General features: G+C 40.1%; 1 protein-coding gene across 5 annotated transcripts in view; it reads right to left on the bottom strand.

Annotated features, from left to right (window-relative positions):
• PDHX (pyruvate dehydrogenase complex component X) overlaps positions 1-16,065 on the bottom strand; it is a 135,937-nt gene that overhangs the window by 46,282 nt on the left and 73,590 nt on the right. For 3 of the 5 annotated variants that reach the window (XM_071809082.1, XM_071809083.1, XM_071809084.1), the window contains exon 11: positions 2,622-2,654. In XM_071809082.1, coding sequence (XP_071665183.1) covers positions 2,622-2,654 — 33 coding nt within the window. The other 2 variants (XM_071809081.1, XM_065838256.2) reach the window with 2 other exon arrangements.

The raw sequence follows: 16,065 nt of genomic DNA, 5'->3' as shown, positions 1-16,065 counted from the left end.
GGTTTTGGAAAGTCATGTATGCTGTGAAAAGTTCATATCCTTGTACTAGGATTTTCTTCTTTGTTTATGTCTACTTTGAGGGCTTCTTCGTTTAAAAAAAATGCATACAGAGGTAGTATCTATGTTTCATATTAATTTACTATGTAATGCTGTTATCCTGAGGAGCACTGTTTATTTTTTTTTCCATTCTAAAAATTAAGGAGTCTAGTTGTCTTCTTAGCTGGATGTGTTCAATATGAAATCAGAGCACACTTCTAATTCATTGTTTGCACACATCTTACCCAGTATTAGTAGCAGTTACCTTTTTTTCAGTTCCCAATTTTTAAAAGTGTCTATATTTTCTTTCGCATGCCTCAGTAAATCACTTGGTAGGCATCTGGTAAGCAGACACTCCTTGGAAATCTGGGGTTTGCAGTTTGGAGTTTCCTGAGCACATACACTTAAAACTCAACAGTCATTGGTAAACGTTTAACTTTGTGCCAGGAATTACTATGACAGAACTTTCCTCTTCTGATTCATGATCCAAATCTCCACATTATAGATAACAGTAGTTGATGCTGAAGACTGGATCAGATTTAATCAAAACCGAAGATTAGAGTGTCTCTTTCCTGCTATTTCTATTTCATGTAACTTCAGTTCACTGCTACAAAAGATATGAAATCTATCAGGAAAATAATAAAATCAAGCTATTCTCCAGCAAGTCCTTTGCTTCTCATTTTGAGAGTAGGTTGCAAAGTGATTTTCTGCCTATGTATGAAGCAGCAATCTTCCAGGAATGCAGAAGTTGTATGTAACATGTGTATCTTTCTCTTCAGGACATTGTTAGAAACACATCTCCAAGCTTAAGGACAAATTGATTATTTTTATATCATATAGTGCAGTGAGAGTACAAAAGTTCCTCTCAAAAAACAAACAAAAAATCATTCAAGTTCATTCTCTAGGGAAACAAGAAACAGTAAGTTAAAACCTAACAGTGGTTTCTCTTCGTGCTTACTCAGTGTTGTAATTCAGCGATGAGAGTTCATTGGTTACATACAAGACTTGGTGTTATTTTAGAGATATTTGGATATCCCACCTGGTCTCTAGCTGACACTCCTAAAGAGCAGCTGTTGTCTCCTATGGCTTTAGCTTTTCTATCTCTCTTTCTCTCTCTCTCTCTATTTTATTTTATTTTTTTTTACCAGGTTGTCCTGTCCAGATAGATGAGATGAGGGATGAGTTAACTCTGAACATGACATGTGCCCTGACTAAACAGATGAGATCATGTGTGGGTTAACCCTGGGTATTTCTGTGTGGTAATGCAAAGTGAATGACAGACAATCACTCCACAGGACCAATTCAATTATGGATTTACTAGAAGCACCTGGTGGAATACAAATTACAGCAATTAGTGACTCGGCAAAAGTATGTTGTAATATCACAAAAGTTGTTGATACATTGACAGTAAAAGTCCTTCAAAAAATGGTGGATTGGCAACAATTAGTAACTATAATGCAAAACTTAACAAGACCTTAGCAGCAGAACTTACAATGATACTGCTTTTATATGTTCAAGAAAAAGGAAAAGAGAGACAAAGAAGGAAAACTAAGATGTAAAAGAGACAGAGTAAGATATCATCACTCCACAGGTTATCGGGCAAGCAATGATGTCCTATGGGGGGAGAGTGGTCGCGTTGAAGACTTTGGTCATGCTGTGCGGCATATACATGTCACACCTCATGCCACGTGCAGGGTCATTTTATAACCCAGTTAATTTACATGTGGGTGGTTCATCTCCCCTCTCTGTTTACTCTTCATGAGGAAGAGTGAAACAGGTTTAAAGAGTCTTATCAGGAAGACTCTTCTGGAAATAGGTCTGAGGTCTTCAAACTAGGGGAAAGTCCATGGTACTGACCAGAAGCGAGTTATTTTGCCCATCAGGGGCAGCTGTTGATTCATGGTTTCTTCTGATAATTAGTTGTCTGTCATCCCAATTAGGCCATGGGGCCTTCACTGATTGCCTTTATCTTATAAGGTGTCTAACACCACAGCCAAACACAAAACCTTGGGAAAGTTAAGACGAGAGGTCTGTCTCCACAGCCATCTATCTAATCCTCCCAAAGTAACAAAACCTAGATGCTTAAGGCATGACATGATCCTTTGTTCTGCTAAGAGTGGGGGGGAGTGCTCCAAGGTTGTCACACAGGTATAAAGGGCCACCAGAATCCCAACACACAACTTGAGGGGTAAGAAAAATGAAAATAGTAAAAACAAATTATAAACCATGTTAACTTCAACATGGTGTATTTTATATATCTCTCAGTAAGCAGCTTCTAAGAAAGTGATTTGGCAACAGTTACCTTGCTCTAAACTGTGAAACATAGTATGTGCTTTACATTAATGAGTCCTGCTTTAGTGAATCTTGAAAAATTAAAACAGTTTACAGACAGAAAAATAATTCTTTTGAAGGGATGGCAAAGTCTACCACATTATAGCTCATAGTGAACATTTTGTAAGGGAGGAAATAGAGTAATCTGAATTAAATGCTTCCTCTTGCTTTGCAGTAACCCAAAAGAAACCATTCAGAGTTGCCAGGCAAATGAATACAACATTCACAAACATACATATATAATAGTCACTTACCTTAAAGCCTCTGATTTTGTCCTTTTGCAGAATCTGTGAAGACAAATATCAAGTAGTTCCTGACATAGGACTGGTAAACATAGAAGACAGTTTCAAGAAGAAGCAGAACTAGCAGAGATTATTCAAAGCCAGTGGGAAGATGGTGACTAAACCACTTTCTTGAGCAGCCTATTCCAAAGCTTGACAATCCTCCATTGAAGAAAGTTTTCCTAAATATCCAGTCTAAATTTCCCCTTTCTGAGATTACTGGAAAAACTGATTAAACATTGCCAGGTAAGAAATTATTCAAATTATTTAAACAACTGATATATAAATGTCCTCAGAGTGGTAGTCAGAATGAAAATAATCTTTATGCATACATTTTATTATTGATATACATTTATATCTAAATCAAAACTTCTGCAAATCAACATCTTTGAAATTTTCACAGAAATTCTAATAAAAACATTTTTGACTATAGATATACATCCATAGTTTCATGAAAACGTCAATGTATTCATAAATATTTTTGGTAAACCAGGCCAGTAATTCTTTCAGTACCTTGAAACTAATTTTAAATGAAAAAAAAAAGAGTAAAAGAACATTAGATGTTGCTCTCACCTGGTTGAGAACCTAGAAAAAGCCATCTTTGCATTTCCTGCCATCAGTGACATGGGGATCCACTCCAGAAAACTTTAGTCCACCCTCTGCAGCCCACCCCCCCCCACCTCAGTCTTGAGGTATGCAAGAATCCAGAGTTCTTTTGCCATTGAGTTGTCTACAGAGTTACTATTTTCCTGTCCTGATCTCTCTTGCTTTCTATTACTATGTAGACAAAATGTTATCTCAGGAGCAGGCACTACCCACTAATATGACTATGCAGTAATGGTTGGTTGGTTGTTTTTTGGTTTTGTTTTTGGTTGGTTGGTTTGCTTTGTTTTATTTTTAAAGATGACATTTCCTCTGGCATTGATGCCTTTCTAGTCAATTCTGAAATAAAAAGTAAATTGCTAATTACCATCCACAGCTAGTCACTTTGGTATAAACACTATACACACACACTACTGAGTCAGATACAGTGCACATTCACAAACAGACAATCACATTAAACAGCTTAAAAAATAAATAGGACTCAGGTTTAGAAAAGTACAGAGAAAATAATAGCTTAGCCTATGCTTAAAACAGTCCTATCACCATTTGATTTTGAGAATATCCTCTTCCGGATTCATAGATTTATCAACAAACTTAAAGTATTCTTCAACAGTTGCAGGTTTTGCTTGGTGAGTTGATTGTCTTTTTATTCTTTGACAAAAATAACAATGTAAAACCTCTCCAAGAGCACTAGACACATTATGCTTACACAAGACAACTCTTTCTACCACTACCCCCCACAAAATACTATGATAACATATGTCATAAGGGAAAGCTACCTTCTCATACAAAGATTGCTTCATAGGTTCTTCACGGTATCCCTCTTAACCAAGAATATTTGCTCCTAGCTATCCTTTCACCTGTCTCATGACTTGTGTTTGAGCAACAGATGCAGTGTTGCAATTACTTTCTTCAAATGTAATCTGGGCAGGTTTTTCTCAGGGCTCCCCAGTGTTGTACCTATAGACACATACATTGACACATAATACATTAAGGAGGAAATGTTGAAGTCTCAGAAGGGGAATTCAGAAGCCTGTCTCTCTGTTCATCCTGTAGCCCAAATCTGAAAGGCTTTAACAAATGTGGTTGAAATAGCAGCTGATCCTCTTTACCAGTCATCTCAGTATATACAGACATACATGTGCACAGGCACACATGCAAAGTATGCATACATGCTTTAAAAGGAGGCCCAAGAAGTAAAATTCCCTGTCTTAAATAAATTATGGAATATTTAAGTTTTAAAGTATTATTTCCTTCAGTGTTTGCTTAAGACATGAACAGAAATCATCTGCTTATCCTTTATGGCTTAAAAAAGGTCCAGGCATTCCTTGCTAATCAAGAAAATAGATATAATGCTATACAAAGATAATTAAGCACAGGTGAAAAAGAGCACTTTCTTTTGACTTTCTTTCATCTTTTCTACCCTGTACAATAGGGCTTGTCTTCCAAAATAAAGATGACTTCCTGCAATTGCTAAAATGTAGTCTTTGGCCAGAACACCTCTCTCTCTCAGCTCAGATCTCAATATTTAAGACAGATGAATAATATTTAAGACACTCCTGATAAGTTAATTTAGTTTCATAAGCATTGGTGCTACTGGTAAAAATGGAATTGCTTATCTCCAGGAAAACAGTATGTATCTTCATAAGCACTGTTCTTCTAATACAGCTAAGTGTGCCACAGACTAATGATTATTAACACCGTCATTATGTCAGCCCAGAGTAGGGAAAATCTGTCCTCGTTCAAAACAAAAGTATTAACACAGCAGCAGTTCTGTTGTGGTTCTGTTTTTTCCTTCAACTTACAGACAATGAAACTAGCTGCACTGTGACTAAAGGCATTGGAATGGAACTATTAACAAAAATATTGTGAAAATGAGCCAATAATCACATTTTTTCTCCTTTATTAGAATTATCCATTTCAATAAGAGGCCCAGACCCTCTGTTTGTGGCTTTCCTGTGCAGCTGTCAGAATGATTGAAGTCTGTCACATAGCATACAAACATACAGGAAAAGCAGCCAAGGAGGTACCTTAGAGCATTGTTTAGGATAATTTAGCACATCCCAAAATGTCTCTTCTTTTCCAGGCTGGGAGTCACTCAGAATCATTAGCCCTTGTTATGAGCCTGAATAAGACATTACCCGCTTTGAATACTATGATAATTAGATTGTGTTCAAAACAGGAATGGACAGAGGAAAGACTCCTAATCTGCCTGAAAAAAAGCTCTAACTCTTCTATACTTGTCAACAGGGAAAAGTGAGATGTTATAACATCTAAAATTTTTGTAGGCACAACCAGTTCATGCTAAGGCACATGGAGGACAGTGAGGTGATTTGAGACAGCCAGCACATCTTCACCAAGGGCAAGTCCTGCCTGACCAACCTAGCAGCCTTCTATAATGGAGTAATTACATCAATGGGCAAGGGAAGGGCTATGTATGATGTCTATCTGGATTTCTGTAAAGCCTTTGACACAGTCCCCCACAATATCTTTCTCTCTAAATTGGAGAGATATGGATTTAATGAATGGACTGTTTGGTGGATAAGGAATTGGCTAGATGGTCACATCCAGAGGGTAGGGGTCAATGGCTCAGTGTCTGGATAGACATTGGTGACAAGTGGTGTCCCTCAGGGGTCTGTATCAGGACCAGTACTGTTTAGTATCTTCACCATTTACATAGACAGTGGGATTGAGCGCACCCTCAGTAAGTTTGCAGATGACACCAAGCTGAGTGGTGCAGCTGACACACCTGAGGAACAAGATGCCATCCAGAGGCAAGTGGGCCCATGCAAACCTCATGAGGTTCAACATGGCCAAGCGTCAGGTCCTGCACCTGGGTTGGGGCAATCCCCAGTATTAATACCAGCTGGGGGATGAAAGGATTGAGAGCAGCCCCGCGGGGAAGAACTTGGGGATACTGGTGGATAAAAGATTGGACATGAGCCAGCAATGCGCACTTGCAGCCCAGAAGGTAAATTGTATCTTGGACTGCACCAAAAAGAGCATGGTCAGCAGGTCGAGGGAGATGATTCTGCCTCTCTGCTATGGTGAGATCCAATCTGGAGTACTACAGGGTGTTTCAAAAAAATGCACCTAATTTCAAAGCAGTATATTTCATGATGACAACATCCTGTTTCTTCAAATTGTCAGTACTGATGACAAATGCTCTTTGGCATTGGTGGACCTATGTCAAAATGCTTTTGAAATGCACAGTGGACCACAATTACAGATTCAGTCTTGCCGAATTGCAGAACACAAAATGCCTTGTGTGGCAGGGATGCCATCTTGTGAATGACTGAGGCTAGCGGCTGTTCATACACTGGGAGAGGCATCTCATGGTAATAATTTGAAACTCTATGCCCTGCCCTTTTAAGTGTTGAGAATTTAATTAATGAGCAGTTCATGGCTACAGAGATACAGTCATTTCAAATTGGGTCCATATTTTTGAAACACCCTGTACATCCCCAGTACAGGAAAGACAAGGACCTGCTAGAGAGGGTCCAGAGGAGGGCCATGAAAATATGAGAGGGATGGAATAGCTCTCCTATGAGGAAAGGCTGAGAGAGTTGCAGTTTTTCAGTCTGGAGACGGCTCTATAAAGAACTTATTGAGGCCTTTCAGTACTCAAAATGGGCCTGTAAGAAAGATGGGGGCAGAGTTTTTAGCAGGTCCTATTATGACAGGACAAGGGGTAATGGTTTTAAAGTAAAGGACAGGAGATTCAGGCTAGACATGAGGTTGCCCAGAGAGGTTGTAGATGCACCATCCCTGGAAATATTAATGGTCAGATTGGATGGGGCTCTGAGCAACCTGATCTAGTTGAAGATGTCCCTGCTCATTGTGAGTGGGTTGGACTAGATGACCTTTGAAGATCCTTTCCAACCCAAACTATTCTATCATTCTATGATTTGTGAAATGACTCCAAAATAATTCTTATCTCTCTACTCTTGTGTAGGAAAAAAAAAAAAAAAGTGTGAATATTATTTTCATTTTAATCTGTGTATTGCTTGTACTATAAAGTGAATAGTAAACCTGCCCTAGAATACTTGCCAAAATAAGCAAGTGAGAAAGCAACATATTGCACTTATAATATTTGGTGGAGATTTACACTATAAGCCAGAAGTCTCAACAGAGTTTCTTTCTGATCAACCAAGGGATCCATTATAGTTCCTGCTTTCCACGTAAGGAAGAGGAAACAGCATGATGCTGCCTGCTAAAACCTAGAGAAACTCAGTGCATGCTGCTAATGGAAACTGGGACATGACAGAGCAAGTATAAGCACATGTACAAACAAACAGCCTCCATGGATATTTAACCTTATAATTTATTTGGCAAGGAGGAAATTAAAAGTGCAGCAAAGTTGCAAAATGAAACATAATTACACCTATTTTCCTAAGACGGGCAGCTGAAACAGAAATTGGTTGATGTCTAGGACAATAGAGAATATCCTATAAGATTCAATTGCTTGGGTTCCTGCAAAGTGAAGTGAACAGCATGCTGTAATAAGCAGTACACAGACAACGTAAAAATCATGAAACTGTAGGAGAGAGATCTGCTGCACTAATGATTCAGTATATGCTTCCTACAACAGTGACTAGAAATAAAAATGTTCATAGCTGCCCTTTCTTCCTATCTAGGTCTAGGCCACACAAGAGGAACTTCTGAGGTATAGAAGAGAAACTTCTCTTAATCTCTAATCTTTAAGGACATAAATAGTGGTATTCATTAACGTAGCATGGATCATTTTTCTTAGTACAGGTATGGTATTTTCCAGCTGGTTATTTCTCATAATAACACAAATGTTTAATTAGCCAGGTAGGACAATTTTTGTGGAGAAAGGGAACAACAATATGGTTATTGTATCTGAATAATTACCCACTGTGATGCCTACACATCGAAGCAAAACTGATAGAGAAGGGAAGCGGTTCAAACTGAATTCAAGCAAATAGTGACGGCTTTTCACTGATACAGATTAGGTAGATATTGTAATCGCACAAAGTAGCTAGTCAGGCTTCCAGTAAACGATTTGCACCCCAGTTTAATCAACACATGGGTCTTCACCCAGATCCTAAATTTATGTGTTTCTTGAACATTTACTGGTTAGCATGTTTCTACAAATCTCCAGCAGGCTACTGTGAACATCCTCCTGCTTTATTCAAAGACGATTACAAATAAAGAAATCACAAGAAGGTTATAAGTTTAAAACTTTTGCTTAACTGACAACTTTCAATGTTTTTTCCCTGTTTAATCTATTATGATGTAATTGCCACACTGACTTAAAGGAATCTGCTCTCTATGCCTTCAATATTTTGGTGACAATTGGAACTAAACATCATTGAATATGAGTCACCAATGTGCCCTGGCAGCCAAAAGGGTAATTCATGTCCTGGGGTACATTTAGCACAGCATAGCTAGTGAGTTGAGGGAGCCGACTGTCCCACTGTCCTGGGTTTGTTAAAAAACAAGTTTATCTTTTAGTGAATTTGCCTGTCAGCTAAAGCCTTCATATTAGCTGCATTTTCCTGGAGAACCAGATACATGTTTTGGTAAACCTAGCAATGGAACACAAACTTATTGATAAGCACGGATGGACATCTCGTGAGAGGGGCAACGAGAAACAGGTGACCAAGAAACTGACCAACTGTGTATAACATTCCATTCACGTGAATACTTCATAGAAAAGTGGGAGATCACGAGGATCTTGTCCTTTTTCCCTTTTTCCTTTTCCCTTCTGCTTATGGCCAACATTAGGAGAGGACCTTGCTAGTTGTCCCTGCGAAATGAGGCCTAGTGAGAGACTGAATCCAGCTCCAGGTTGGCTGCAGAGTCTAATCCAGGACTTTGGGTGCTGGCTCTGCAGTTGCTGAGACTTTCAAGATTGGTTTTGTATATTTTATATTATTTTCTCTATTCTTATTAGTAGCATTAGTAAAACATCTTTAATTTTTCCAACTCTCTTCTCCTTGCACTTCTTTTCCTCCCAATCGCCTGTCCTTAGGGGGAAGGGGAGAGAGGGAGGGGCAAAAGGGGGAAGTGGGGGAGGGGAGAGGAGGTTAACAATACATCTGCCAGGGTTTTATTGTCACCCCACAATCTTAACCCTTGACACCCACGCTATACTGCACAGGTGTGGCCTTACCTGAAGTACTGTGTTCAGTTTTGGGCATCTCAATACAAAAGAGGACATCAAACTATTAGAGTGTGTCCAGAGGAGGGTGATCAAGATGGTGTAAGGTCTTGAGGGTAAACATAAGGAGGAATGGCTGAGGTCACTTGGTTTGTTCAGCTTAGAGAAGGCTGAGGAGTGACCTCATTGCAGTCTACCACTTCCTCAAGGAGGACTTGGGGAGGGAGAGGTGCTGATCACTCTGGTGACCAGTGACAGAAAATGGAAGAAAATGGAATGAAGCTGCATCAGTGGAAGTTCAGTCTGGATATTAGCAAAAGGTTCTTCACTGAGAGGGTGGTCAGACAGTGGCACAGGCTCCCCAGGGAAGCACCAAGCCTGACAGAGTTAAAGGAGTGTCTCGATGGAGCTCTTAGTCAGATGATCTAGTTTTAGGCAGTCTTGCAAGGAGCAGGGAGTTGGGCGCAATGATCCTTATGAGTCTCTTCCAACTTGATATATTCCATGATTCTGCAATTGAGTTCTGCAGGAAGTACTGTATAGTAATCAAGGTTTCCATCTGATCTGAATTCCAACAGAACAAGGCAAGTTAGTGTTTACTATACCTTCGTTATTCATATCAGGTGCTTTCTGAAATACTTCAAAACCAAACATCAAACCATTAAGCTATATTTTAAACTCAAGAATAACCACACACTAAAATAGTTCAGTGACTATATTTACACTTAAAGAGATCCCAGAATATAAAAAATCCCAGGCTTTTCAGTCTGCCCTTTTCTGACCTTTCTGTATTTTCAATTTTCCCTTCAAAACAAGTCTTTCCTTGAATGAAATTATCAAAAACAGTGGCACCATCAAGGCTTGCATCAAGCTAATCCACCAATGAAGAGTACATCAATATCTAGGTTCTCATTTCTGAAGAATGACACAGTGATCAGCTCTATGTGCTGAGATCAACAGGTTAATTAATACACTTTATTTGGAAATGAATTTTGGATAAATATACATATATTTCTGGTAATCTGCAAAATACAGCAAGAGAAAAAAACCCCACAATTTATGCACTTTCCTGTAAAACAATGTTTCATTTTTCATGCTACATTACTATAGTCAGAAAATAAACTGATAGGATACACACTGAAGATACTTCTTTATTGTGCTAACATCCTTTAAAGCCACCGCAGCAATGCTCACCTTCCTTGCATCTTGAGATCAATTTCATGCTCATCTTAGATACACTCTTTCTGCAAGAACAGTATCTAGCTGGCATATTTTTAAAATGTTTGCTAGAACTTTAATTTAAATGACACATTCTCAAAGGGTTTGGCCTTGCTGCTTAAAACCAGCAGAGAAATCCCTACTCAGCTCTGTCATCTGGCTGAATTAAATATGGAAACTTTCGTATGTTTCTAAACTTAACCTAGTACACAAAGACTAAAAGGGAAGGATCAGAATGTTTAAATTACTCTTCTCTCTGGTGATCAATGATAGTACTGGAGGAAATGGCAGAAAGATGTGCCAGGGGAGGTTCAGGCTAGACATTAGGAACAGGTTCTTCACCAAGAGGGTAGTGGAGCACTGAAACAGGTTCCCCAGGGAGGTAGTCATGGCCTCAAACCTTGCAGTAGTCAAGAAGAGACTGGACAATGCTCTCAGACACATGGTGTGAACTGTGGAGTTGTCTCATACGCAGAGACAGGAGTTGGACTCGATGATCCTTGTGGGTTCCTTCCAACTCGGGACATTCTGTATTTTTACATTTTTTTGTATTGAAGAAGATATCTGAGTTGGGGCAACTCCTGAATTTAAAATATGTTAATTGACTGCAAATAAAGTTAACAAAAAAAACTTCTTTATTAAAAACAAACAAACAAACACACACAAAAAGTTGTATTCACTAAATGTTGGTTGCATCAAAAACCAAAAATCAACGATGCCAAGATTCCATCCTTTATGGAGAATGCATATATTCAGATAAGTTTAATCTCCTCTCTGCAAGGCATTAGATTATGTGGTTATTCAAATACTGGAATAAAGATTCACCTACAGTTTAAATGTGTTTTAATAAGTTCTAGTCATACAAAGGAAGCTGTGGCTTTCACCAGATTACTTAATATTTTGAGAAATGACTTTATCTATGGTCTTAGTCATTCTCAGAATTTCCTATAATTGCTTTTCCCTATTTATCTCCAGTCATCTTGTTTTCCTCAATGTACCTTTTAGTAAAGGACAAGGCAAAGAACTATCTGTTCTTTGTACATCTGTACAACTGTTCTTTTTACTTCTGTAATGTAAATTAAATTAAACCAAAACTTTTTTGGCTTGTCTTTGCTCTTATGTAGGAAATCACTGAAATGTCTGTCAAAACCTTATAAACATTATTTCAATCTAATTAAATGGCACAGCATACCAGAAAAGTCTTATGAAAACTGAAAAACTCTGCACTGCAGCAACATAACTTAGCTACTTGGTTATCTCAGTATTGACCAGCACTCATGGCAACACTTTGCTAAATGATGGTTCTTGCTTTCCTCACTCTAAAAGCTAGATAGTTAACCTTTAAAATAATGCATCCCATCACAGCACAGGAAAGACCCCAGCTGAAGTACTACATCTACCTCTGGAGTCCTCAGCACAAGAAAGACATGGACCTGCTGGAGCGAGTTCAGAGGAGGGCCACAGAAATAATCAGAGGGATGGAACATCTCTGTTATGAGGGAAGGCTGAGAGAGTTGGGGTTGTTCAGCCTGGAGAAGACTCTGGAGGGACCTTATTGCAGCCTTCCAGTATTTACAGGTGGATTATAAAAAAAGATAGGAACAAATTTTTTGCAGGGCCTATTGTGACAGGACAAGGGATAATGGTTTTAAACTAAAGGAGGGTAGATTCTGACTAGATATAAAGCTGCCCAGGGAGGTTGTCTCCTTCTCTGGAGACATTCAAGACTCGTCCGGACACATTCCTGTGCAAACTGCTCTAAGTGTACCTGCTTTAGCAGGCGGGTTGGACTAGATGATCTCCAGAGGTTCCTTCCAACCCTAACCATTCTGTGAAGAAATTTTTTTTATGATGAAGGTGGCAAAACACTGGAACAGGTTGCCCAAAGAGATGCCAGATGCCCCCACCCCTGGAAACATTCAAGGTCAGATTGGATGGGGCTCTGAGTAACCTGATCTAGTTGAAGATGTCCCTGCTCATTGCAGGGGAGATTGGACTAGATGAGCTTTAAAGGCCCTTTCCAATCCAAATTATTCTACAATTCCCTTTGAAGTTTCTTAAAGTTTACTTGAATTTTCCATTACAGAGGAGACTGACTTTTCTAGGCAAATGTTATACACTATTAGCACTAAGCGTTTAAAGAAATGTAATATGTTAACTTTAAAGTCTTACCTTTACAGTATAAAACCTGGTCAATGCGAAAGACTAAGAGAAAGAAAATTAATACTTTTTCATGTTAATTTAATAAATTACATATTTTAATTGTCCATCTGACAGTAACTATTTACTCCTCTATACAGAAAAACAATCCCAAGTACATAACAATTATCTATGTTGTCCAAACACGCAATCTTCACTGAGTTTAACACAAGGCAAGTCGCATTGGATTCTCTATGTTGGCTTTCAAGGTCTCCAGAAACTTTGAAGCCAATTCATCATCTACCACTCGACCATCACTAGAAAGAGTCACTGTCATTAGTTGATGCTGCTTAAGTTTCTCATTCCCTTCTTCATCTTCCACAATCTTGAGCTCTGTTCTTGCTCGGCCCACAGCTAGGATGCAGGCCTGTGGAGGGTTTATGACTGCACTGAAATCATTGATGCCAAACATGCCCAGATTGGAGATACTAAATGAAAGAAAAAAGTTATCAGTTATATCAGAAAATACATATTTCCTAGAATAAATGATCTACATTCAATGATTACTGTGACCTAATTTTCTCTCAAGACTGAACTCAGTACCTTTAAAATAGATCTGAACTGGCTTTCACCTGGGCACATTCAGATTCACAAGGGTTTGGGATTTTTGCAATTACAACTAACGCACCTTTTAAAAAGTCCCATTTCTTTACATTAATATATCCTTGCATTGCATGTACTAAAAGCAGAAAGCAGGACACAAAAGTGATACCTTCAAATAAACTTTTCCTGTCTCTGTTCCATGCCTAATATATTTTCGACTGCACTTCACAACTTTAAGTTACAATGGCTGCTGACAACCACATGATACAATTTGGGCATCCAGGTATCACTCAGACACAGGGAAGACTCATCACACCTCTCTCCATTGAACATGTTAGTCTGTGTCAACAACAGGAATTGGTATATTAGGAAAGGCTTGGACTCTTTGTGACAGATTGTCTATTGAGAAAGCTGGCCCACCATCCTCTCTTTTTTTATAGTTACTACAAAAAGTAGAAAAAAAGATTAATCTGTACAGAATCATAGAATAATAAGGGTTAGAAGGGACCTTTAAAGCTCAGCTAGTCCAGCCTCCCCTGCAATGAGCAGGGACATCATCAACTACATCAGATTGCTCAGAGCCCTGACCCAGGTGCAGGCCTTGTTGAACCTCATGAGGTTCACACAGGCCCACTTCTCAAGCTTGTCCAGGTCCCCTCTGGATGCCACCCCATCCCTCAGGTGTGTAAACTGCACCACTCAGCTTGGTGTCATCAGCAAACTTACTGAGGGTGTACTCAATCCCACTGTCTATGTAAATTATGAAGTTATTAAAGAGTACTGGTCCCAATACAGACCTCTGAGGGACATCGCTTGTCACTGGTGTCCATCCAGACATTGAGCGATTGATCACTACCCTCTGGATATGATCATCTAGCCAATTCCTCATCCACCAAACAGTCCATCCATTAAATCCATATCTCTCCCATTTAGAGAGAAGGATGTTGGGAGGCACCATATCAAAGGCTTTATAGAAGTCCAGACAGACACCATCCATAGGTCTTCCCTTGTCCACTGATGTAGTCACTCCATCATAGAAGGCTGCTAAGTTGGTCAGACAGGACTTGCCCTTGGTGAAGCTGTGCTGGCTGTCTCAAATCACCTCCCCTTCTTCCATGTGTCTTACCATAGCTTATAGGAGAATCTGTTCCACAGTCTCGTCAGGCACAGAGGTGAAGTTGATAGGTCAGTAGTTCCTGGGACCCTCCTTTCTACCCCTTTTTAAAAATGGGTGAAATGTTTCCCTTTTTGCAGCCACTGGCTGAGCACCATGACTTTTCATGTATCATTGAGAGTGGTTTGGCAACTACATCAGTCAATTTGCTCGGGATTCTTGGATACATCTTTTCAAGTCCCATAGACTTACATATGTTCAGGTTCCTCAGGTGATCGCAAACCGTATCTCTTACAGTGGGAGGGACTTTGCTCCCCCAGTCCCTGTCTTGCAGTTTATCCACTCAAGAAGTGTGGTAAGAGAGGCTGCCAGTGAAGACTGAGGTGAAAAAGAGTTGTTGAGTACCTCAGCCTTCTTCTTGTCCATTGTTACCAGTTTGCCAGTCTTGCTCAGTGGGAAGGTATGCTTCACCTCCCCTTTTGTGGAAGAAGCCTTTCTTGTATCCCATGCCAAGCTCAGCTCCAGCTCGGCCTTGGTCTTCCTGACCCCATCTCCGCACAAGAGGGCAGTGTCCTTATACTCTTCCCAGTTTACCTGTCCCTACTTCCACTGCCTGTGCAAGTCCTCCTTACCCTTTATTTTGACCAGCAGGTCTTGTCTGAGCCATGGCAAACTCTTGCCTTCCTTACCCGATTTCTCACACCTGGGGATCGAGAGCTCTTGTGCTCTATGGAAAGTGTCCTTAAAGATCTGCCAGCTCCATTCTGCTCCCTTGTCCCCAAGGGCAGTTTCCTAGGGGGTCCTATTGACTAACTCCTTAAAGACCTGGAAGTTTGCTTTCCTAAAATTTGGTATCCTGACTTTACTCAGGTCCAGTATCACAATCCCCCTGGTAGGGCTGTCTGTTGCCTGGCTTAGGAAGTTATCCTCAATGCACTCCAGGAGTCTCCTGGATTGCCTACAGCTTGCTGTGCTACTTTCTCAGCAGATGTCAGGAAGATTGAAGTGTCCCAGCCGGACAAAAGCTTGCAAGTCAATGACCCCTGTAGCTGGAGTAAAAAGGCTTCATCAATACACTTCTTTTGACCAGGTGACCTGCATTAGACACCAAGCACAAAGTTCCCTTTGTTGTCTTGGTGTCTAATTCTTACCCATGAGCTTTCCAACTTGCTTGTGGCTATTTTCAGAAACATCTCTTGACACTCTTGATGTAGAGGGCAAGCCTTCCACCCTTCCTTTCTCACCTGTCCTGTCTGAGCAGCCTGTAGTCATTGATAGCCCCAGTCCAGTCATGGGATTTATTCCACCAAGTTTCAGTAATGTCAGCTAGGTCATAGCTTAGGTCTAGCAGCACAGTGGCTCCCTCCTGTTTGTTACGCATGCAGCATGCATCGGAGCACAGGCACTTCAGCAGGGCTGACAGTCATGTCCCAGCATGTTCCCACAGCACTCTCCTAGAGTATCTGTCAGCTCATGGCTTGGATGGGCATACTCTTTGCTGGGTAAAGAACTGGCTGGATGGCCAGTCCCAAAGACTTCTGGTGAACGGAGTGAAATCTGGTTGGTGGTCAGTCACAAGCGGTGTACCCCAGAGTTCAATATTGGGGCTAGTT

This window comes from Patagioenas fasciata, chromosome 5 (assembly GCF_037038585.1).
Source record: "Patagioenas fasciata isolate bPatFas1 chromosome 5, bPatFas1.hap1, whole genome shotgun sequence".
NCBI lineage: Eukaryota > Metazoa > Chordata > Aves > Columbiformes > Columbidae > Patagioenas > Patagioenas fasciata.
This window is presented reverse-complemented; position numbering and strand designations above follow the sequence as displayed.